Genomic DNA, 25,559 nt, shown 5'->3' with positions numbered 1-25,559 from the left:
CCTATATATGTTTGACAAGGCCCCAATGACCTGCTCTGGCAGCCCATCCGCACTACTCAGAGAACTTCATATCTGACTGTACAATTATCCCCAGGTCTTTTTCATTCTCCACTTCCCTGAGTATAGTACCACATCAGTTGCCACTTTTCAGCCCATCTGCCTAACTTTTCTAGACCCTGTTGAAGTAGCATACTGTCTTTAATAGGATGTATGCTGGTCCCAGCATTACAATTAATGATGGAACCGGCCATTGCTACATGGGATACCTCTAACCGAGGGAGATGGTGTGTATTACAAGCATAATCCAGAATTTCAACGTTGGACCAGGAGTCACAGTGGAAGTGCTACTCACTCCAATTGTGCTCAGAAATGGTTGAGGCACCAAAATCAGCTGGTCATATACCCCTTCCACACTCAGAAATTCAATTAATCAACCTATGCTTAGAGTCAGCAATATAATAGCCCCCACAATCTTGACAGGTAATACAATAAATCACTCTTGCACAATGTAACATGTAACTTTCTGCCAGAAGCACTGAGCTGGTTAATTATAGCTACTGTACTAACCATGGGAAACATTACATTTCAGCACCATTTGGAAAATGGCTGGGTTTGGTCCTCACTTAACAGGAAGAACTTTTATTAGAAAACAGTCCTCGTGCTTCAAGATTAGACATGATAATTAAATATTACTTCTACTGACTTCAAAAGGTTTATTAAAATAAACAATGACACCAAATTAGAAATCAAAAATATAAATAAATATATACAATTTAAAATTACTGACTACGTACAATAAAAGCACTAAACATACATGCATTGTATATAAGATAAGACAACAAGTTTTCAAGGTGGTGGGCTTCTTCTTCAGCTTGATAAGATCAAAGACAGCGAACGATTATATTACAAAGGAAAATTCCATTCATAGAGAACAATCAATGCCCATGGCATTGAGTGTATTTGGCTAGTATAGTGGTTATAATTAACCACTGTACTAGCCAAGAGAGCCTCATGGTCATCACTCATCTACCAACTACACTTTTAGCTTCAAATTGAAAGTATTAAATTATGCCAAAGAACATGGAAACAGAATAGCTAAAAGATATTTCAAACGTCCTCCAAATGAGAAAAATGATACCTTCACTTGTGAATTTTTATTTCAAATATGTATGTAATAAAATATTTTTTCCAAAATTCTCCTTCTAAAATTTGGGTGATTTTATCATCCATTAAATATAGTAAAATTACTGTATAGATCAGGCTGTCAAATTTCCAAATTTCTCTCAATAGATTTTTTAACTTGGAACAGGTGTGAGCTGTAATTAAAACTTCTAATACAGCTGTCTGAATCCCATCAAAATGCAATTCATTAGAAAGCAATTCTGCTTATAACACGATGCAAGCATGGCTGCCATTTTTCATCAGTTGAAACATGTTTTTAGTCACTGAAGATAAACATTTTGGATTCCATGTGAACATGTGGAGATATTTTCAGTTTAATGCAAATCCGCAAATACGCATTATCCTTTTATTTCCATAAGAACGATAATAAATGACTTGTAACTTTATTTGTTGACTTGTATCGCAGAGGCACTCACTGGTTTGCAAACTAGACTTAAATTTCTTGAAACAGAAAAGGTAGATTCCCTTTAAATTTTACAGTTAAAACTCCAGTTTATGGGGACACCTCTGTACTTCAGTGAGAAAGAGGAAGAAGGTAGTGATTGGCAGATGGATGCACCTCCCACTCACTGCTTTAGTGTTGTTTAGTGCTGATGTTCGAGCACTAAACAACACGATGAAAGAAAGCAAATGATAATTTTGCATTACCACTAAAATCAGAAGCGAATTTGCATCCAATCAAACAATCGGAAAGGCAAATTAAACATTCACAGTAATCAGCCAATCACAGAACTCGACAGGACAATTACTCCACTCTTTGGCCATGCCTGCAATGCAGTGGCAAGGTGCCCCCATAAATGGAGTTTGGTTGCATGATTTTTCTTAGAAGTAGTACTGCAATTATCATGCAAAAAAGAGAGACGGGCAAAATTGATATACATATGAAGTTTGAATTCTTAAAAATGGCTAGAATTTTCTAACTTGATCTCACTTATATTGCAATGTGATTCTTTGGACCCCAAGCATTGCGTTATAACAGGTTTCACCTGTGTATATATATTTAGGGTCTGGCCGAAAATCCCGACAGTATCTACTATATTGTAAAAATATATGAATATAAAATTCTATGTATTTATTAGTTTTTTAGTAAGTAAAAAACTACTTTGAGAGAAAAAAAAAAAAATAGATAAGTATAATGATAACCCAGTTTAATGTAATAATAAAATAATAATAATAACAATTGCTTATTATTATATATTTTATTATTACATTAAACTGGGTTATTATTATACATATCTATTTTTTTCTCTCAACCATGGACTCCAGTACACCAGGCCCATTCGTTACTAAAAGTTACCTCATTAGATTACTTTTGTAGAAAGATTATATAAAAAAAAATAATAATAAAAAAATAATTTAATGACAAATACCTGTCTCAATTTGAAGATGTTTTCTGTTACAGAAATAAATAGTTTTAAAATAAGATCAGCAAATAAAATGACTTAATTAATTTTACTTTATTATATTGCATTTAACTGGTAATTTTTCAAGTCGCATTTTGGTATTTGTATAGGGTGTTTGAGCAATAATTATAGGTACAGCATTGAACTGCTAAAGATAAAAAACTCGAAATAAGAATACTTTCGGAATATGAAAATTTAAAGTAATGTATTTTGGCAGGTGCGTAACATTTGTCATAAATATCATTAGCATAACTAAAACTGTAATTATACAGGTATTTGTTATTAGCTATACTTTAACGAATTTATATGACAAGTACATTAGGCATGACCATAGCGCGGCTGGATATTTTGAAAGGGGTAACAGGAAAAAATATCCCTGAAAAAAATATTCCATTTTCTTCTTATTATTATAATACTTAAGATTATTTAAGTATTATTATTAAGTTATTTAAGTATATTAAGATAATTATAACACTTAACTGTTTGATTATAATTTGTATGATTGATTTTTTGCAAATTTTAATATCATTAAACTGTGACACTTTTATATATATATACTATTAGTATATATAAAAGTGTGGTTTGTTTATTCATTAATATGACATAAAACATTAACATTATCATATAATGTTTGCATAACTGCAATGTACATGTTCCATGTGTTCAAATAAAATTTTAATGTTTTTTTGTGGCCGTTTTGATTACATGAAAAACATTTTTTATTGCAAAAACAATTTCTGAGATATAGACTCTAACTTTGTTTTTTTAAATACAATTGGTATGTCGAGATTTTGAGCAGCACAGATACATTTACTGTTTTTTTCTTTAAAAAAAAAGAAAAAAGGAAAAAAAAAAAAAAAGTTCTCCTCCCATGCCATGCTCCACCCATTTGGGGTGATGCCTCCAAAACCTGTCTTAAATTTAATGACCCCCATACTTAAAACTCACTCGATTCTCCATCGCACAGACATTCAGTTTTGGTTGAATTTGTTTTCTACAAATATTTTCAGGACACTTCTGAAACAGAATCTGTGATTCCACCTTTCTTTCTTTCAAGCCAATCCAAATTTGTGCATCAACTAGTCAATATCCATTCACTGTTCAACTCAAAACACACCAAAGAAATTTATCCTTTTCTTCATTTATCCCTTTTACTTCGGTTACAACCTTCTTTTGTATTTATTTATTAAAAATTATATATATATATAGAAATTGAAGTCCATCAATATCTTTTGTCTTTTTATCCTTCAACATTGAGTACTACAGGTTCCAATACCTTTTGTGTTTAGGGTCATTAAAAACTTATAAATGCATAATTGTTGCTGTTGCAGCTATACAATAAAAAGCAATACTCTATACTAGCATAGTAATGCTAAATTTTTTCAAGCTATACATATCTACTTGTTCACACCTGTGAATGAAATATTTTAATTTTTTGTAAGAAATGTTTTATTAGTAGTAAAACATCAAAAAATTAGGTCATTTTAACAAAATTTTAAAAATCTGTTGAAATGACCTTTACATTTTCCTTCAGTATCTGTTTATAAAGCTTTTATAAATAAGTTTATGCCAATTTAATAACTGGGTGATGCTAACAACTTTGCTTGGATTTCACACAACCTTTGTCATATTTAACATAGTTCTTGAATACAAATGATCAATTCTAAAAATATCTAAAATTTCATCACTGAAAATGTCATCTTAAATTTGAATAAATACAATACATTAATGAAACAGTTAAAAGTGCTTTTACTTTTTTTCCAGCACTTCAAATATTTAATTTCTTATCCTACAGAATAAAATTCAGAAACCTTACGTCTGACATTTTGAAATCAGGAAATAATTTACAATTTTCCACAAAATACTTCTTACTTCTACATAATTCTCGACAATATCTGCCAACATAAAGGACCAACCCAACAATATCAATGTTTTCTCCCTCATCTAGATGTCTGTTAAAAATAAAGCAACAAATTAAATTATAATTCATCAGTATTATGAAAATTAAGATTAATGAACATTACAAGTATTTAGTGTTTTCATTTTCTCAAAATATCTATATTTAAGTTGAAAAATACTCAAATTCAACAAATTCTTCTAATTTACATTATTCTGAGAGAGAGAAAAAAAAAAAAAAAAAAGTTCTACACTTAAATAAGTTAGTCTTGTGAGCTGAAATTGCAAATGTACTCAATATAACACTGAAAAGAAAGAGTAATTTAAGAAAGAGGCTTTATTAACTGAATAAATATAACCAACATAAAAACACTGCAAATTAAAAAGAAGAAAAAATCCATCTTAATGGAAATTTGCTATGGCATGTTTTCATCAAAAAGAAAGTCAAGAGGAAGTTTTAGAGTCTTTCTAAACTTTTAATATTTTAGTTTACTGTTATCCTATAGAAAAAAAAATAATAATAAATTAACTATAAGAACAGTTCAATTACTAAAATAAGAATTGGCTACATTTCTGTATTCTGCTCTGGAATGTTGCCAATCAAGCCAAACAAGAGGCAACATGAATATAAAATATAACTTTAAATAGGATTGATAGCAATTATAACTTTTAATTGTTAAAAACAATCAACAGAAATGAGTTTAAGGATCTTAAACTATAAACAGAGAAAGACATACGCTTAAGCATTAGACACAAATGCTCGTTTCTTAAATTCATTACAGAAAAATCCCATTTCAATGAACTTCTAAGGATCATAAATTCTGCTGCACTTTTCTAACATGCAGTATTAATCACTTCTGTCTAATTTTACTTAAAGATGTATAATAAATATGTAAAAGAACAAAATATACAAAATAAAAAGCAAAAAATCTATACAGCGCTTATTGTTTCAAAGCAGATTTTATTACATTATACTGTATTATCATATCATACAAAATACAGTAGCATATTACAGTACAAGTATACCCCAAGTTATGCGATTAATGTGGAATAATATCACCACATAAGGCAAAAACATCTCTTAAATAATTCATTCAAAACCACAATGTGTTGCATTATGGTTTGATCAATCAGATTTTTTTTTTTTTTTCCCATTGATATACTTCTCACATTAATGGTTTGTGAGCATTTTGAATTAGAATATGATTATAATTAGATAAAAATAATATCATGTGATATGTACAATATATGTATTAAATACATATAATGTTGCTTAATGTGAGGGATGCATTCTGGTAATTCAACTTTATGTAGAATTACCAGATTTTTGTGCACTGTTTGTGCACTTTCTGTGTGAAATTTAAAGTGAAAATATATTAGGGGCATGTTTTATTTTTAACATGATTATTTATTGTCATGTTAAAAATAAATTTATTATCATGTTGTTATTTATAATTAGTTATTATAAATAACAACAATATTTACTATTAAAGAAAAATAAAACGACAAAAACAATGTGACAAAAAGTGACATATACTGCATACAGCTTTTTATTAAGGCATGTACATAGTCACTTCAAAAATATGGAGCTCCCTGGGCTCCTGTATTAAAAAGTGAATATAAATGCTTCAATAGTAGTAGTAGTAGTAGTAGTGGCACATGATGCAAGAAAGCAAGTGTAGGAGCTTATGCAGCATCAGCCAAAAAAAAAAAAAAAAAAATCACACCATTCCCTCCAAATGCCTGTCCAGTTCCTCCTTAAATTTATTTAACCTATCAACTTCTACAACGACAGATGGAAGTTTGTTCCAGCAATTAACCACCCGCTGGCTAAAGGCAAATTTCCGCACATCTATTCTACATCTGTCCTTTCTTAATTTGAACTTATGTCCCCGTAGGTTGGTAATCTGAACAAGTGGAAGGATCCCATCAGAATTCAGCGTGCTCAACCCATTCAAGGCCTTATAGACCTCAATCAGATCACCGCGCAGGTGCCTAGTCTCCAGCCACTGCAATTTGCAGAACTTAAGCCTCTCTTGGTAAGAGAATCCCTTCATTCCCCTCACCAATCGTGTTGCTCTTCTCTGTACACGCTCAAGCAAATCTACATCCTTCCTAAAATGAGGCCTCCAGACCTGTACGCAGTACTCAAGGCGTGGCCTGACCATTGCCTTATACAGAGGGACAATCACCTCCTTTTCCCTGCTAGCAAAATTCCTATATATCATTGACAAAACCCCATGACCCGCCCTAGCAGCCTGTCTGCACTGCTCAGAAAACTTCATATCTGACTGCACAATTACTCCCAGGTCTTTTTCATTTTCTACCACCTTAAGTGTAGTACCACACAGTTGGTACGTTTCTCTGGGGTTATTTCTACCCATATGCAGTACTTTGCATTTGTCAAGGTTGAACTTCAGTTGCCACTTCTTAGCCCATCTGCCCAAATTATCTAGATCCTGTTGCAGTAGCACACTGCCATTACTGTCATTAACAACCCTGCCAACCTTTGTGTCATCTGCAAACTTCGACATTAAGCCTGATATACCTTCATCTATATCATTGATAAATACACAAAACAACAGTGGACCCAACACCGAACCCTGTGGGACTCCACTAATAACATTAGTCCACGAAGAGCAGCACCCATTGATTACCACCCTCTGTCTTCTCCCACTTAACCATCCTTTTATCCATTGTAGCAACTTACCCTTAATACCATTCTGCTCCAATTTGTACAGTAGTCTTCCATGCGCAACAGTGTCAAAAGCTTTCCTGAAATCCAAGTATATGATATCAAAATTATTTTTTGCATCCAGTTCCTTTGTGACCACATCATAATAACCAATCAAATTTGTCAGACAAGACTTTCCCTTAACAAACCCATGCTGTGTTTGAGTTATCGCTGCAGTCTTGTCTAGATGATCCTGCAATGCATCAATTCAACACATATATGTACGTTTGGGATTACATGTAAACTTCAGAGACATTCTGTTCAGGTATGTTCAAATCATATATCAAATATAACTCACAAGCCAAAGAACAATTGCAAACTATAATAAAAGATAAATATACACCAATGAGCCAAAACATTATGACCACCTACCTAATATGATGTTGGTTCTCCTCCACGTGCAGCCAAAACAGCTCATACTTGATGAAGGCATGAATGCTACAAGATTTCTAAATGTGTCTTTGTGGCATCTGGTACCAACACGTAACCAGCAGATCCTTTAAGTCCTGTAAGGTCTGTAGTTGAGAAGCCACAGATCGGAGTTGTTGTTCCAACACAAACTACAGATGGGATTGATGTCTGTGGAATTTGGAGGCCAGGGCAATACCTGGAAGTCTTCCTCATGTGCCGCGAACCAGTCTCACTCAAACAATCCGGGTGGTGTGGCATGGCGCATTATTCTGCTGAGAGACAGCACCGCCAGAGGAGAAGACCATTGCCAAGAAAGGGAATATCTGGTCAGCAATGATGTTTAGATAGGTGGTAGATGTCAGAGTGCCTGGCACATGGACGACTGGACCCAAGGTATCCCAGCAGAACATTGTTGAAAGCATGACACTGCTGCGACCAGCCTGTTTTCATCCCATGATCCATCCAGGTGCCATCACTTCTCAAGGTGAACAATGCAGACGTACCCGGCCATCGACATGGTGCAATAGGAAACATGATTCATTGGGCTAGACGACCTTCTTCCAATCACCCAAGGTCTATTTTCGGTGTTCGCATGCCCATTGTAGGCATTGTCCTCGGTGAACTGTGGTTAGCATGGGCACTTGGAGCGGCTTGCAGCTATGCAGCCCCAATTTCAGCAGGGTTCGATGTATTGCTTGTTGTGACACATTACTCTGGTCACCAGCATTCTAATTACTGGCGAGTTAGCATTAGTAGAGGCATATGATGCAAGAAAGCAAGCTTATGCAGCATCAACCAAAAAAAAAAAAAAAAAAACCTGCTCCCATTTCACCCCCTCCGTTCGTTCCAAATACCTGTCCAGCTCAGCCTTAAATTTATTTAGGCTATCAACTTCCACAACAAAAGGTTGGAAGTTTGTTCCACCAACCAACTACCCGTTGGCTAAAGGCAAACTTCCTCACATCTCTCCTACATCTGCCTTTTCTCAATTTGAATTTATGCCCTCTCAGATGATTATTCTGAGCAAGAGGAAGAATCCCATCAGCATTGAGCATGCCAAACCATTCAAGGCTTTATACACCTCAATCAGATTACCTCGCAGGTGCCTAGTCTCCAGACACAGTAATTTGCAAAATTTAAGCCTTTCTTTGTAAGAGCAACCCTTTGTTCCATTCACTAATCTTGTTGCCCTTCTCTGTACTCGTTCCAACAGCTCTACATTCTTCTTAAAATGAGGCCTCCAGATCTGTATACAGTACTCAAGGTGTGGCCCGACCATTGCCTTATATAAGGGGATAATCTCCTCCTTATCCCTGCTAGAAAAATTCCTATATATCATTGACAAGACACTAGGAGCTATTCTTGCAGACCGTCTGCACTGCTCAGAAAACTTCCTATCTGCCTACACAATTACCCCAGGTCCTTTTCGTTCTCTACCACTGTCAGTGTAGTACCAGAGTTGATATGTCACTCTGGGTTGCTGCTTCCCATATGTAGTACTTTACATTTGTCAATGTTAAACTTCATTTGCCATCTCTCAGTCGATCAGCTCAACTTTTCTAGATCCTGTTGCAGCAGCGTCCTTAACAACCCTGCCAACCTTCGTATTGTCTGCAAACTTGGACATTAAGCTTGATATACCATCATCAATATCATTTATAAATACAGAAAACAACAATGGACCCAACATTGAACCCTGAGGGACTCCACTAATAACATTAGTCCACGATGAGCAGTGTCCATTGATTACCACTCTCTGCCTTCTCCCACTCAACCATCCCTTTATCCATAAGCAGCAATTTGCCTCCAAAGCCACACTGCTCCAATTTGTGCAGCAGTCTTCTATGTGCAACAGTATCAAAAGCATTTCTAAGACCAAATATATGATATCAAAGACTCTAAAGCATAAGCCTCAAGCTATACTATCTAGCTGGAGAGTCTAGACTATGTATAAATATACTGCAAACGCATCAGAAATACATAGCTATATCTGAATAAATCAGAATATTAGTAAAGCGGCATCATTTTAGGTTAAATCTCATATTGTGAATACCTTCACAACGAGTTGCCATGATATTGCACTACTTCGAATAAGTAACGGTTCACCTAAGGAGAAGACTAATATTACTTATTCTCAGATGGATACCATCACCCAGACAGCACCATTTCAGGGCTAGTTAGTTAGTTATTTGGTTTTTAGGAGCATTAGCAACTAAGGCCATATTGCTCCGGGATATGCGGTGGTCATTCCCTGACCTTTCCGCATCCTCCGTATTTGGTGGTGACGGGCTCGAACCCCGGTCTAATCAAGAAGCGTGTGCTACGCACTGCTGCTCCTTCCCACCTGGCTACGGAGGCGCCTCCATTTCAGGGCTATTGTGAATTTAATGTGAAAACAAAACCCATTGGACCAGATCTATTAAACCAAACAAATGAATTATAAAATCCAAACCTAAATCATGAAAAATCTTAATTCAGACGATCGTTTCAAAGCTATTTGTGAATTTAATGTGAAAAATAACCCATTGGACCAGATCTATTAAACCAAACAAATGAGTTATAAAATTCAATCCTATATCATGGAACTGTTTTGATGAGAGCCTAAGAGATCTAGATTTTTATCAAGAAAACTGAATTTTGTAATAAATGAAAAAAAAAAAAAAACCCAGGTGTTTTTTTTTTTTCCCCCAAATAACTAAAACCAGTACTTTAGATGAACCTCATCTCCAACCAAACTGCACAGAAGAGGTGGCTCTCCCCATCTTTTCAGAAACTTATCAGACCCTAAACACCATTTTTCCAACTGTAAGAACCTTTGCATGGAAGCAGACATTGTTTGTTTCAAGTCCCAAAGAGATCCCCTAAAGGTCCCAAACCTTTTCCGTTTTCGAAGCTACCACACATGATATTTTGCCTCTAATTAAAAATATCATGAAAATTTTTTTCTTGCCCAAGGGATGATCGAGTTGCAAGTAAATTACCTCCTCCAGTGTGAACTGTCTTATCCTCAAAAATCTGCAAATTCTCTTCCAAACTTCCTGCGCGAATCGACAGTAATAAAATAAATGGTACACTGTTTCAATTTCGGTACAAAATTGGCATAATCTGTTGCCTGTCTGACTAAATCTATACGTGATATCGTTCACTGGTGTTTCCGTAACCAACCCTCCACAAAAAGTCAATACTCGACGGGTAGTTTCCGCCAATTTTTAGATTTTTAAAAAATTTAGGAAACCTTGTTTAAAAAAACAAGGTTTCCTAAATTTGGCTTTTCTGGACTGTCTAAGTTAAACAGTGTCCAGTAGAGTCGTTTTAAACCACCCTTAAAAGGATCTACATCTTTCTCCCTTAATTGCGTGCACATATCCTGAATTTTTTTGTAATATATATAGGAATTGTTTCTGCCTTTGGCCCTAGATAATTGCCGCCTTTAATTAAGGCCGTATTAAATCCCATAAAATATTTTATCAGTACCGCTAATAAATGGTTATATTGCACCATATTAGCTACATCCAGCAGTCTCTTACAGCTACACCTCAAATTAATTTTTGGAATACTTATTACTCCATCTTCCCACAGTAAAAATAAAAATTTCTGTGCTATCTCTTGCCGTTTTGCTCCCCATAGAAACTGAAATGTTGGAATGTAAAATCGTCTCATTGTCCTAGCTGTGATTCCTGTTATAAACACTGTAATTACGGTTCCAACAATAATGGATTTGTTCTCAAAAGAAAATTGTCCCACTTCCCATGCTTTTAACCTTTCCCATATTTTAGTGGTGAGCCCTCCTACAGTTAGCATGGGGCTCTCTCTCTCTCTCTAAACGGAACTCCCAATATTTGAATCGATTTATCCGACTCCACTTCTCGTTGTGGTAAAGGTCGATGTACCCATTCCCCTAACAATTTGATCCTAGTTTTATCTTCGTTTATGTTTAAAGCCCACTTCTTACCAAAAGAAGTAATGAGTGACAAATTCTTCCACCGCATAACTCGTAGTGAGAGTGGCAGTAACATCATAGGCATACACTATACATTTATACTGCTCTGCCGGCTTTGGCAATGGTATCCCCTGAATGGCCTCGGTTCTGTCTATTCTTCCCAGTAGTGGTTCTAGTGCTAATGTAAATAACAAAGGACTAAGCGGACTCCTTGTTTTACTCCCCTATCGATTTTAATGTTTTTCGAAATTTCTCCATTTATCAAAAGTCGTGTACTACTATGTGTATATAGATTTCTCAGGACTGTAAACAACTGAGATCCTATGTTCGTATCTTTAATTACAGAGAAAAGGTAGTCGTGGCCGATTCTATCGAAAGCCTTTTCTAGGTCGATTGCTACTGAGGCTAAATTGTAACTCTTTTGCTTCTGATATTCTAATATATCTTTTAATAGCCCAAGGTCATATTCTATCTGCCTCCCTCCCCGGTATACCGTAGCACTGTGTGCTTCTAACTACCTGGGTTACGTCACGTTTTAACTTAGCTGTCGAAATCTTTGCAAATATTTTGTAGTCACAATTAGCCAACATTATAGGTCTCCTGTTACCAATTTTCATTAAATCCCATCCATGCTTCGGAATGAAAGTAGTATAGGCATTTAAAAAGCCTTCGGGTACAACCCCTTCCTGAAAAAATTTGTTAAAGACAGCCAGAAGAATTGGCGCTAACAAGTTCCAAAATTTCTTATAAAGTTCAACCCCCCAAACCATCCGGTCCCGGCACGCGTCGTAATTTTCATGATTTTAGAGCCACAGTTAGACCTCCATAATTATTTCCCTGTCCTGTAATGTTTTTTCCCTCTGGTGCGAATTGTCCAATCGTCCAAATGGAGTCTTCTCTCTCTCTCTGTTTTCTGCAAAGCAAGCTCTTTTTCATAGTAATTTACAAAACGATTCATAATAGTGAGCATTGTTGAATGTGTGTTGTTATCGTCTTTAATTTCCTGAACCGTTTTGGCTAAATTATTTAGCCTTAGTCTTCTTTGGTAATACGCAGCTGAAGGACTATCAGCCTCCCTAAATTTCAGCTGTATTTTTCGTGCCTTTTCTCTCTCTTCTTCTAATATTATACCGTCAATAATTGCTTGTACTTCTGCTGTTGCCCTTTCATCCCTGCACCGCTGGTAAATTCTTTTTTCTTGTAAGAGATCTTTCAGTCTATTTCTACGTTGTTCGTTTCTTTCCTTAATTTTTTGAGTAATAAAATGATTTAGCACTTACTTTAATTTTCACCCACATTTCCCACTCATTTCCACCTTGCTCTACTATCTTTTTAATAACTGTTGTAAAGTCCCAGTCCTCTCTCTCCAGAACTGCTGGGTTGAGCTTCCAATAGCCTTTTCCCAGACTAACGTTCGTAAATAAATCTCCCTTCCACATTACTGCCATGTGATCTGAAACTTGTTGACCTCCCGCAAATTTTACATGCCATATCATTGTTATCTTATCCTTTAACTGACTTGTTGCATAAGTGCGATCTATCCTAGTTCCTATATTATTGGCTATTCTGGTGGCCGCTCGTTTCCCCAGATTTTTTTCCCTCCAGACGTCTACCAAGTCCCATTTAGTACAAACCTCGATTAATTCACAACCCCCCCCCCCTCCGGTACCACAATGCGGGTACCCTCAGAATTTTGTCCATAATGGGGTCAGGAACACAGTTTCAGTCCCCTGCCATTACAACCCACTGTAACCCCCTCACATAGTTGCCCAGTCCCTGAAACAGAGTTTTCCTTTTTAAAATGGAATTTGGACTATAGACACAGATTAGTCTAATTGTGCGCCCCCCATAACTCCAATCCACTACCACAACCCGACCTTCTGTATCCCTACCCGCCAGTCATATAGTCCCAAAAATTGGAGGAACCACTACTATTCCTGCCCCTGCAGATTGATTTGTCCCAAAGCTCCAAAATCCTAACAACTGGTATCTGTTTTGAAACTGCTGGATGTCTGATAAACTTGATAAGTGGGTTTCTTGTAGAAACCAAATCTTCACCCCCCCATGCTCATAATAATTTGTCATATCATCCTTTGTTAACTGCTCTCAGACCCTGTACATTTAACGACATAAATGTTATTTCGGACATTATGAGCAGAACTTTACTAGAACTTATGCTAAGACATTGCTATGTTCAGAACTTAACTTTAATTTGTTATTGGTGAGCAACACAGTGAGATCTCCAACAGTCTTGTTTCTAATATTGGAAATAACGAAATCTCCCCAAGCGAACTGTATATCTACTACTTCACCCTCCTTGTTTTTATTCCAAAGAAAAATCAGTTCTCCTCGAGTTTTAACAATTTCCACCAAGCTTCGCCTATATTCCCTGTATTCTTTTGTGTTTCCTATTACATTTAATCATTCTATTCCTTTGTATTCCCTTGTTTGTATGCCATCTGAAACTGAATCAGACCCCAAAAGTGTTTTGCAATCTTTCTTACCACCTGACAAAATTGATACCTCTTTCCCCTCTATTTGTTTTGTTTCGGTCTCTTCTTGAATTTCATCTGTTTCCCCTTTTGCTCTTTTAGTTTTACTGCTTATTTCTTCCTTCTCCCCCCCCACCGCGCTTATGTACATTTTGTACTGTATTTTCCGCTTCCATGTCCTCAGTTAGATCCGCACGTTCCAATTGTTTTACTGACATATCGTACACTATTGTAAATATTGGTGTGATTTCTTTAATCTGCGTCTCACCCCTCTGCGCTACTATGGTTTCCGCACCCTCAGCATTAGGCATATTTTTTTAGTGGCTCGCTCGTTTTCTGCTGTCCTCCCCCACCAGCAACTCTTTTGGCAAACGTGTGTTCCGGGCACTGAATGAATTTGTGTGTGGAAGCTCCGCATTTTTTACAATTATTAAGGCAGTTGGCCGTAATATGACCTGCGCCATTACAGTTAAAACAACGTGATTTTTGACATTCTGCTCCCAAATGGTCTTTACCTGCACACCTCAAAAAAAACTTTCTGAACTCCTGGGTAATTTATTAATAACCTGTAACCCATCAAATAAATGATGTTTGGCATGGGCGTTTTCATGTCAATATGAATTTGCACTGTACCTGTTTCTAAGCCTGGCCATTCCTCATATTCTTTCCTCTTAACAACCTTACCAAACTTGTTAAAAAAGCTCTCGACAACCTGTCAACGTTTCAGGGCTATTTGTATATGTGTGGGATAATAACTCGACTATCCACTTGTCCCTATTAGACTTAGAAAAGCAAAAAGGTAGAGGGAAAGTAATAGTAGGAGTGGAAGAGGAAAATAAACGGTGTAGAAGAATGAAAGGGACAGTAACTCCTTCAACTCACACCACTCAAAAACTCAAACTCCTTGAATAGGCAAAGCTTCCCCAGTGGAGAAGGCTGTTGTTACCTATTTTTGGAAACTCCAGACATCATCAGGCTCCCCTGGGGTCGTTTCAGGGCTATTTGGCCCTTCTTCGGCGGGTGGGTAGCTACCCAAGTGATGCAATGATGGCAAAACAGTTATGAAGTATAACTCCACAATATGAGAGATGCCTGATGGTGCATCATGTATTTAGACTAAAGCATTTAGGGCATAAGTCTCAAGCTATGGGAGAGTCTAGACTGTATAAATATAGTGCAAACGCATCAGAAATACATAGCTATATTTGAATAAATCAGAATATTAGTAAAATGGCATAGTTTTAAGTTATATCTCATATTGTGAATACCTTCATGAGTTGCCATGATACTGCACTACTTTGAATAAGTAATGCTTCACCTAAGGAGAAGACTAATGTTACTTATTCCCAGATGGATACCACCACCCAGACAGTACCATTTCAGGGCTATTTGGCCCTTCTTCGGTGGGTGGGTGGGTACCCGAGTGATGCAAAACAGTTATGAAGTATAACTCCACAATATGAAGAAGTGCCAAATAGCCCTAAAACGGTGCTTTCTGGGTGGTGGTATCCATCTGAGAATAAGTAACATTAGTCTTCTCCTTAAGTGAAGTGTTACTTATTCGAAGTAGTGCAATATCATGGCAACTCGTTGTCAAGGTATTCACAATATGAGATATAACTTAAAACGATACCGTTTTACTAATATTCTGATTTATTCAGATATAGTTATGTATTTCTTATGCGTTTGCACTATGATATCAAAGTTATTCCCTGCATCCAGTTCCTTTGTGACCACATCATAGTATTCAATCAAATTGGTCAGGCAAGACTTTCCCTTAACAAAACCATGCTGTGTCCGAGCTATAACTGAAGTCTTGTCTAGATGATCCTGAAGTGCTTCTTTAACCCGTGCCTCCATTAATTTTCCTGGAACAGAAGTTAAACTAACAGGTCTATAATTACTTGTGTCGCCCTTTGATCCTCCTTTGTGAATTGGGGTCACATTTACACATCTCCACTCCATGGGTACCTTCCATGAATCCAAAGAAGCTTTCATAATTATGGCTAAGGGTTTGCTTACTTCCTTTGCTGCCTCCTTTAATATAACTGGATAGATTCCGTCCACCCCGGGTGCCTTTTTTATGTTCATCTTCAACAATTTCTCCTCCACTTTCCTCTCAGTTATTACAAAATCATCTAGCTCACTGCCAGAGTTTAACTCACCTCTGGCATTCCCCTCCCTGAATAACTCCTCATGGGCGAACGTAGATGCAAAATACTCATTTAGTTTGTTAGCCGCCGGAGCAGGATCATCAACAGTTGAACTATCAATATCCAGTGGACCAATCTGCTTCATCCCTTTCCTTCTAGAGTTTACATAGGTAAAGAATTCTTTGTTGTTTTTCTTTACATCCTTTGCCAAGGATTTCTTATAATCTGCCTTTGCCTGCCTAATCTCCTTTGTGACTTGGTTACAGACCAGCTTATATCTATCAGAGGCTTCCATGTCACCCATTAATTTGTATGTATCCCATGCATTTTTCTTCTCTGCCATACGTCTCATCAGTTCATCTGACATCCATTTAGGCCTAAACCTTGAACAATATTTCTTAGTTGGTATGTAAAGCCTAGCAGCTTCCAAGATAAATTCTTTGAATGCTTCCCATTTTGAATTTGCTGTTGGTAACATCATCAGTTGGTCCCACCATATAGAATTTAATTACGGTTTCAGACCACCGTAGTCGCCTTTATGAAAGCAAAAACCCTTCCCCTTTATCCCTGATGGTAGTTTCTTCTTTGAGTAAATCCCACTTCAGCACATTGTGATCACTGCCACCTAGTGGTTCCTTTATCTGCAGATTCTTAATGCATGAAGAATCACTACTGATAATCAGATCAAGAGTTGCCTCCCGAACATGCTGATGTAGAAAGCAATCATCCAATTAATGATTGGATGAGTTGCATGAGTAGCACCACAGTCGCCCTTCTGTTGCCACATACCATCCGGGACAGCCTCTGCTCACCTCAATGACCTGTGGTCGTCCAACACCTCGCCAACGGTTCATGGGTTTTCCATCCTCTGACCACTTTTGGTAGGTACTAACCACAGCCGACCCAGTCATCTGGCTATTACAATTTGGCCTCTGTCAAACTCGTTTAAGTCTGCTGCCTTTCCCATATGAAAAACAAGACTTAACATTGATTAATGGAGTTCAGTATCAGGTGTTTTTTATACCATGTCCTGACTCGCGCGTAGTTCACCTGCAGTTGCTTCGATTTGCATAACGACTCACTGGTCATAATGTTTTGGCTCATCGGTGTATATCTTCCATGATTAATTATGCATTCCTTTCTTCAAAATGTAAAAAAAGAAAACATACAAAGTGCATGCATTTTGCCTCTTACAAATTTCATCAACAGTAGAATCCTGCATATATTTATATATAAAACTGCTAACTTTATTTGTAAAACAATTGTGATTTAAATAAAGCCTGAACTTTCAGAAATAAAGTTCATTTTCTTAACCACAAATCCATGCACTATATTCAATATATCTGCTCTATAGTCATTATTTAATAATGTACCAGAACCAATCATTATTTCAGCTTCAACACTGCCTATATTTCATTAGAGCAATTGCATTGTTGTGACCTCTAGTTTTTTTTTTTAACTATGCAACAAATTTCTAACATTTATTTCTTAAGCTGCACATATGCTGTATACCTACTAGTTCACCAACTATCAATAGCTATGTAGTGTAGCAACCAGTTTTTGATTGTGCTACTTTTTCATATTTTTCTCCTGGCATCCTCCCTCAAATGCCTAAAGATCTTGAAGTTTATCCTCCAAGAATGAATTATTGATGAATTCCCTCCCTGTTAATAAGCAAAACATGCTCTTCACACTGGACCTGACTTTCTTTGCTTTTTTTTTTTTTTGAATGTGGAGGTGATGGACTCTTCCATTGGAACAACTGTTGCTTTGTTTCTGGGTCGTAACCATTAACCCAGCTTTCATCTCTTGCAACCTAGGAAAGGAAGCTTTTGTGTATTCTGACATAATCCAGCAGGTTGTAAGCACAGAGATGGTGACTCATTGCACATTCAAATCTTTTATTGGCATTTCAGTACAACAGGCCTAATACCCCTGCCATCATGTTATTGTAGTTAGTCTTTATGGATGACTTGATGAACTTTTCCACATTTTCATCGAAAACTGAATGCTCCAATTCTTCAACTGATATTTAACCTACCTTTTGGACCAGAAAAACCATTTAAATGTCTGTGTCCTTTCCAGATATCATAATCAAAAGCTATTTTCAGCATTTCAGTGGCTGACATATTTTAACACAGACCTCTGAAGCAGTTATGCCAAGTTCAAAGCAAAAACATTTTGTAATCTCTACTTCCTTCACTCCAGCCATTTCACTAATCACAGAATATACCAAGTACTCACAAACTGAAATAATGGCTACAGAGTAACAAATCATAATATATGATGAAAATGTGGGAAAGTACATTAAGTCATCCATAAAGACTAACTACATAACATGATGTTGGGGCAGGTATAACCTCCATGAACAAGCACACGGTGGGTGACCACCCAGGTGAGAACTAACATAAGCAGGGGTAGAGGTGTGGTGCCCACACCACATGGAGGAATGCCACCCCTCTGTGTTACCAGGCAGTACTAGGTGGTAGATGACTCTCATAAACTGGTGCAATACCACCACTTTGCTTATTGGAGGCTTGAAGTGGTGGAACCCATGTTTAGTCTCTAGAGCAAAGTTCCGGTCAACCCTTCCCCATCTCTTCCATCATGCAGTATGATTGATGACTTAAGGTTATGATGAACATCATGGCGAGATCCAATCTTCCTTACATTTCGAGGGTACAGCTCTAAAGCGGTGTTCGCAGGCCAGCCGCTAGTTAGTACACCGGACTGAACCTATTGGTAACTCTTTAGGAGGCTTCCAGATCAGCTAGTGTATAATCTTGTTACCTCTATTTGCCAGCTAGTGACTGGATGGAGTCCGAATAGTATGTATGTGGAAGGCATTGTAGAGGCCACGTTATGTCAAGGATCTGGGTATATTCTTACCATGTGTACGCCATATCCAAAAATTTCATTACTTCATACAGCATGTCCCACCCACTTTTTCTTACTATTGAATAAACCATGAATTGTCAAACTAATAGAGTAAGCTTATCTGCAAAAAGATCTAAACCTCCCAAACACTTCCTAATTCACTTCACAAATATACATAGTCTCAATTCTAATCTCAATGATGTCCATTTCCACTTACAGTCTGCCAAACCCCATGTATTTTTTCTGACAGAATATCAGTTATCGGTTGATTCAACTACTGCTCATCTCAGTTGCCCAAATTATTCGCTGTATGATTCTTTTCACTTCAAAGGTGGTACTTGTGCATATGTCCGTTCCGATATTCCCTGTCAGAGACTTGGTAAATTTGGAATCTCCTCTTTTCGATCTTCTCTGGTTTAAAATCTCTCTACCTCATTGTGTCAAATTCATCTGTTGTCTCTACCGTTCTCCCAACTCCACTAATCACATGGAGCTCTTTGACTTCCTCTCTTTGCAACTTGACTTTCTCCAGTCCAACTTTCCTAACAGTGAAGTAATTTTCCTTGGTCATTTTAATGTTCACAACTCCAGCTGGCTTCCGTTTTCTAGTCACACCGACCCAGCTGGTCGAGATGCTGAGGCTTTTGCAATTAATAATGACCTTGCACAGACTGTTCATTTACCTACAAGAATACCAGACAATCCTAATCATACAGCCAACATGCTTGATCTTTTTCTCACAAATGACCCTTCTAAGTAAACAGTCAAAGTGAGAGGTCCTTTGGCACCTCAGATCACAACTTGGTAATTGTCTCTTCTCCAATGGAGCTTTTATCTCATTGCTGTTCCCAATCCTGTTTGGCATTACAAGAATACAAAATGGGATGACCTGCAAGATTTCTTTTCTTCTTCTCCTTGGTCGGATTCCTGTTTCAAAACTTCTGATGTCAATGTTTGCTCAGATTGTGTCAGTGAAATTATTCTTGCAGGAATGGAATCCTTTATCCCATACTCCACTTTATAATCTCGTCCTATATCTAAACCTTGGTCTTCCAATAAATGTGCTAAGGCTGTTCAAGAGAAGAATGTTGCATATCGTAATTGGCTTGTTTCTAATTCTTCAGTTTCATTTTCTGCTTTCACCAGAGCTCGCAACAATTGTAAAGCAGTTATTAATCAGTCCAAATTAGAGTTTGAACAGGCTAAGAGTAGAAAACTTGCTTCTTGCCCTAATGGTAGCCGAGCATTCTGGTCTCTTTCCAAAGCTATTGGCTGCAACTTTTGCCCACCTCTGTCAAAACCAGAGGGTTCTGTTGTCACTTCAGGCGAGGATAAAGCTGACCTGTTAGCATCCCATTTTTCTTCCAACTCATGTATTAATGATCTTGGTAAAACACCTCTCACCATTCCCAACACGCTCCATTAAATGCCTCCTGTGGTCTTCCGTCAAAAGGATGTGAGAAGGATTTTGACGAATCTTGATGCTAAGAAAGCTCCACGTCCCAATGGTATTTCTCCACTTTTTCTCAAAACCTGTGCTCCTGAACTTACTCCTTTTCTTTGCCACCTTTTTTCACTTTCTAATTCCAAAGGTGTTTTCCTTCTGCTTGGAAATTTTCTCATATCCAGCTATTTCCTAAAAAGGGTGACAAATCCTTCCATCGAATTATCGTTCCATTGCAATTACTTCTACTCTTTTTAATGTAATAGAGAAATCAATTAACCACCAACTCAAACTACCCAGAAACCTTCCATCTGATCAACAATCAGATGGAAGGTTTATGTTACCCATTTAATGACTAATTCAATGGAAAAAGTTTGGTGAAATACAAGCAGTTGCTCTTGACATCTCAAAGGCTTTCGATCGTGTTTGGCATAAAGGTGTTTTAAACAAGCTTCCATCTTATGGTTTGCCAACTGTTTTTTGCAATTGGTTATCCAGTTATCTCTCTGATCGCTCTGTTTTGGTGGCACTTCAGTGTTATCCACTTCAGAATTGTTTTCCTCTTCTGCATATGCAGTTTGCTTCTCAATTTCAAAGAGAGTTGCATCATATAAGTCGCATGTGAGTCAGTGCAGTCACGTACATTGGCAGTGTTCAAAGTTTCAAATTCCAAGTCTTTTCCAACCTTCACAATGTTTTCGGCAATTATCTGAACTTGCATTTCAAAACCGGTGAAATCATTTACCAAATAGGGCAAAACATTCTGCCAAACAGAACGCATGTTGTTGGCAGTGATTTCTAACCAAGATGCAGATATATTTTCTGCATCTTGGTTAGAATATTTAAAGGGGTAAAAAATAAAATTTGAAATGAAAAGTTTGAAAAACTATCATGTCGTCTTCTCAGGATGGAAGTAAGAATACTGAACACTGTTGCACGTTGCAGCTGACTGTCTGAAAGGAGCTATTGTCACATGTGCAGGGTAGACAATAGAGTTGGCACCGCAGCATATATGTACCGTACCTAAAAAAAGGTAAAGTGTAGCCATTATCAACCCACTGCAGGATGGAAGCCTCCTCAACAATTCATGCTGAGGGAAATGGACCATAATCTGCCACGCTGGTCCAGTGCGGGTTGGCAGATCGACCGTATTCAGTAGTCAGGGGCTTGAACCCCGGTCTACTCAAAGAGCGTGTGCTACTGCACTCCCGCTCCTGACCACTTGGCTACGGAGGCCGTTCGTACCTAGGGTACGACAATGTAGCATATATGCATAGTACCTGTCTAGGCTATTGAATGAGTTTTGATATATACAGTAAATTTTTGACTTAAACTTAATTGAAAACCATAGTGAAACCCGTGCTGTTTGAGGCTGTGCTAAGTGGGGTATTGCTGTATAACATATTTGTCTTCTCTTACAATGAGACGTAAGGTGCAACCACTTAAAGAAAACAACCTAAATTCTGACACATGACATTTGTAGTGGATATTCTGGATTACCTGGACAATAGAATATTCTTACAATGTGTTCTTTTTAGATGAGGCAATTTTCATTGTTTCTGTAGATGTAAATAACACTAGGAATTATAACTCTACAAATTCCCATGAGGCACTTAAAGTTATTCAAAACTGTGTGTCAATTTTTTCCCCCCCTTAGAACCACCATCTATCCAACCACATGCATATTTTGAAACATTTCTGATCCACATATCGCAGAGCTCTGACAAAATATATTGCCAAATTATCAAGACACCACTGCGATTTAGGAAAAATGAACCATACCTGCAATCCAAGCAACAGGAATAGCTATAAAAGTAAATGTTTTCAGTGAAGAAGTATGCAGATCAACAAAATATAGCCGATGAGTCAAAGTGTTGAGCTTAGCAACTTTCAATGAAGGAGTGATCATACAATATCTTGTTTGCAATCAACCTGCTCATGCTTTTACAGCAAAACTGAAACACTATAGATGAACAGTGGCTGACATAATCAACAAATGGAAATGTATTTGTGGGAAACAATTGGGTAGCCCATAGGAATTTAGACAAAAAAAGACCAGGGGGAACTTTAAAAAACAATAAGTAGATCCTGTCAGTCCTCAGTGAATACTGTCAACCAGGAGTTCAGGGAAGCCAGAGGAACTACTATAAGTACAAGGATGACATGTAGCAAAATGCAGCCCACAAATCTAATGAAATGCACAGCACTGACTTGACTGCAGCAAAAGTTATTGTAATTGGTCCATAGAATATTGGAAAGCTATGTTATATACTGAAAAATCCTGATAAACTGTTTTCTGACTTGATGACCATGTTTGAGAGCCTGGCAGATGCCTGGAGAATGTTATTTACCAGAATGCGTCATCCCAACAATTCAGTTTAGCAAAGTAATCTCACAGAAAAGGGCCCTTTTCTGTTTCAGCATAACAATGAATAATGGACCTGGGAGAAAATCAGGCTAGTTAATTAAATACCAAAAACATAAACACACACATTATATAGTAGAGCTCTAATAATCCAATTTGCTGAATTCAGAGTACTTGTTATTTCGAATATTTTTCCTCTTGAACATCCTGTTCTATATAGTGAAAAAATTCAAATTACAAATAAAAATGGCAATCTTTAATTTGAACTTTAGTGCTTAATTGCTGAATAATTAAAAGTTAACAGACATTCACATTAGCAATTTGTTGTATCACATATAAAAAAATGTGCAATACTAAAATATCCACTAAAAAACAACAGTTAAAACATTTGCTGCTTGTGATCAAACTTAACTTCCCCTTCTTAATGTAAAACAAACTACAGTATTAAAGTTTTGTTTATTCTACTCTATTTAATTGTTTTAACAGTAGTTGTTTCAACATATATACTTAAAATCATTTATTGCTATCCAAAGTAAAGGTAATAACCACATACAAGCAAACTAAAGGGGTTTATATAAATTAAATGATAATAATAATAACATATGAAATAGGTGAGTATAGCTTTAACAAAGGAATAAAATCCAGGCATCAGTTAAAGATTGAAGCAGGTGGCTAGCTTGACAGTGTTGTTGATAAACAAAAAAAATCAAATTTATTTATTCTGCAGAGTTTAGACCAAAGAGACAGAGTGGCTCTGGTTGTCTTGGCTGGAATTCACCACTTAAGAAAGTCTCAGATTAAGAAAGTCACTTTAGTCAGTGATCAAAGTTATAAAACACTGAATCACTTTGTATTGCCAACGAACAGTAATATACACTATTTCAATTTGTTGGTAAAGTTGATGTTGAGATTACAACAGGGTGTCCAAGCTTGGCACTTAACCATCTGACAAGAGAATATTTAGCCAACATGATAAACTGAGTTGCAAGTTTCAAGATGAATGACCAGATTAATGATGCTTGTTTGTTTTTTTGTTATTTGGTTTTTAGGAGCATTAGCAACTAAGGCCATATTGCTCCGGGATATACGGTGGTCATTCCCTGACCTTTCCGCATCCTCCATATTTGGTGGTGATGGGCTCGAAACCCGATCTAATCAAGAAGCGTGTGCTACACACTGCTGCTCCTTCCCACCTGGCTACGGAGGCACCTGAGATTAGTGATGCACAGAGGAAGTAAGGTATGAGGAAGGTGGCAAAATATTTCTATATGGTATTCCGATTATGAATGAGAACAAGGCTGCCCTTTATAAACTAAAATGCTGTTAGAATGGTAGACTGATGCTTTGTGCAATGAACTGAGAAGAGAAGTTTGGAATCCAGATGTACTCTAAAAAAATTTAATCTGGTTTAAAGAAATAATTTAGATTGGATTCTAATATGCAGGAAAGAGAAGATTGTCAAAGGAGCAAAATGGTAGATACTTAGTCTCCAAGCGACTGATATGCAAACCAGAAAGTTCTATATAATTGAGGAAGTCATCAATAAATTGTTGAGCCATACACGAATTGTGAAGGCTGCCATTGCCAGAATGGAACGGAAAAGCTAGGAAAGGTCACCAGCATAAGATGCTGAAGTTCAAATGGCTTAAAAGACAAGGAAAGAGTATGGCCGAAAAAAAACATGGCTAATCCTTCTTCGTGCAGGACTAAGCTAACATTGTGATTACAAGATGCAATTTGTTATAGAAGACCACACCCCTATAGTGTGGTCATAAAGTAATCACTGAACCAATTTCAGCAGAGACTGCTTCTACAGAAATGGGGTACACTTAAATAGAAAGGGTACAAGAGTGTTTGCAGATGCTATTGAGGCAGTGTTAGGTGGGTCAGAAAACTGCTAGCTTGGGGGGGGATACACAGACTAAAAGATTAACAGTGGCTGCAGGCAGAGGCATATTAGATTCTTGCAATGCTTCTATTAGAATGAGCAGTAGCCTGGGAAGCAAGGTGTTGGGGATTTCCAGGACTGCTGGGAGTCATAGTGGAACAGTAAACACATGGGCTGTGTTAGGGTAACTAAGAGTAGGAACAAGTGCATGTATACTTGCATGTACACCAATGCAAGAAGTATAGTTAATAAATTTGATAAGTTTGAAGTGCTGATCAAGACATCAAAGGTGGATATTGTTGGAATATCAAAGATGTGGAGTCACATAGATATAAGCAGTACAGAATTGGAATTTGGGGAGTACAATGTGTACAGAAAGGATAGACAGGAAGGGAGGAGGGGTTAGCTATTAGTTAAGAAACACAAAATTTAAGGAAGTGCATCCAATTCACATTGGTGGACAATGCAATATTGAGTCAGTGTGGTGTGACTTAAGCACCGGGAAAGGGAAAATGAGAGTAGGTGTGCATTATAGGCCTAATGAATCTGATGAATATAATGAACAATTGTGCAGAGAAATAGTGGGCGAGTAAATCAGAATGTCCTGTAATGGGGGATTTTAACTTTCCAGATATTTACTGGAACTTGTCGGTTTGTCACTTGCACGCTAGCAAGGCTTTTGAGGATTTATTGGACAACTGTTTCCTATAGCAATATGTTTGAGAGGCAACCAGAGGGAGTAATACTCTTGATCTGATTAACAGCAGTGATTAT

The 25,559-nt window shown here is 37.1% G+C and overlaps 1 protein-coding gene across 1 annotated transcript in view; it reads right to left on the bottom strand.

Annotated features, from left to right (window-relative positions):
* The window catches only part of LOC150090520 (RPA-related protein RADX-like), a 164,763-nt gene that overhangs the window by 53,975 nt on the left and 85,229 nt on the right, over positions 1–25,559 (bottom strand). The window contains exon 8 of the mRNA XM_090378305.1: positions 4,458–4,537. Coding sequence (XP_090234431.1) covers positions 4,458–4,537 — 80 coding nt within the window. The remainder of the gene's footprint in view (positions 1–4,457; positions 4,538–25,559) is intronic.

Source organism: Mastigoproctus giganteus, chromosome 1, assembly GCF_048544385.1.
Source record: "Mastigoproctus giganteus isolate SK-2022 chromosome 1, ASM4854438v1, whole genome shotgun sequence".
Taxonomy (NCBI): Eukaryota; Metazoa; Arthropoda; class Arachnida; order Uropygi; family Thelyphonidae; genus Mastigoproctus; species Mastigoproctus giganteus.
Note: the sequence above shows the minus strand (reverse complement) of the source record. Positions and strands in the feature narration are given on the sequence as shown.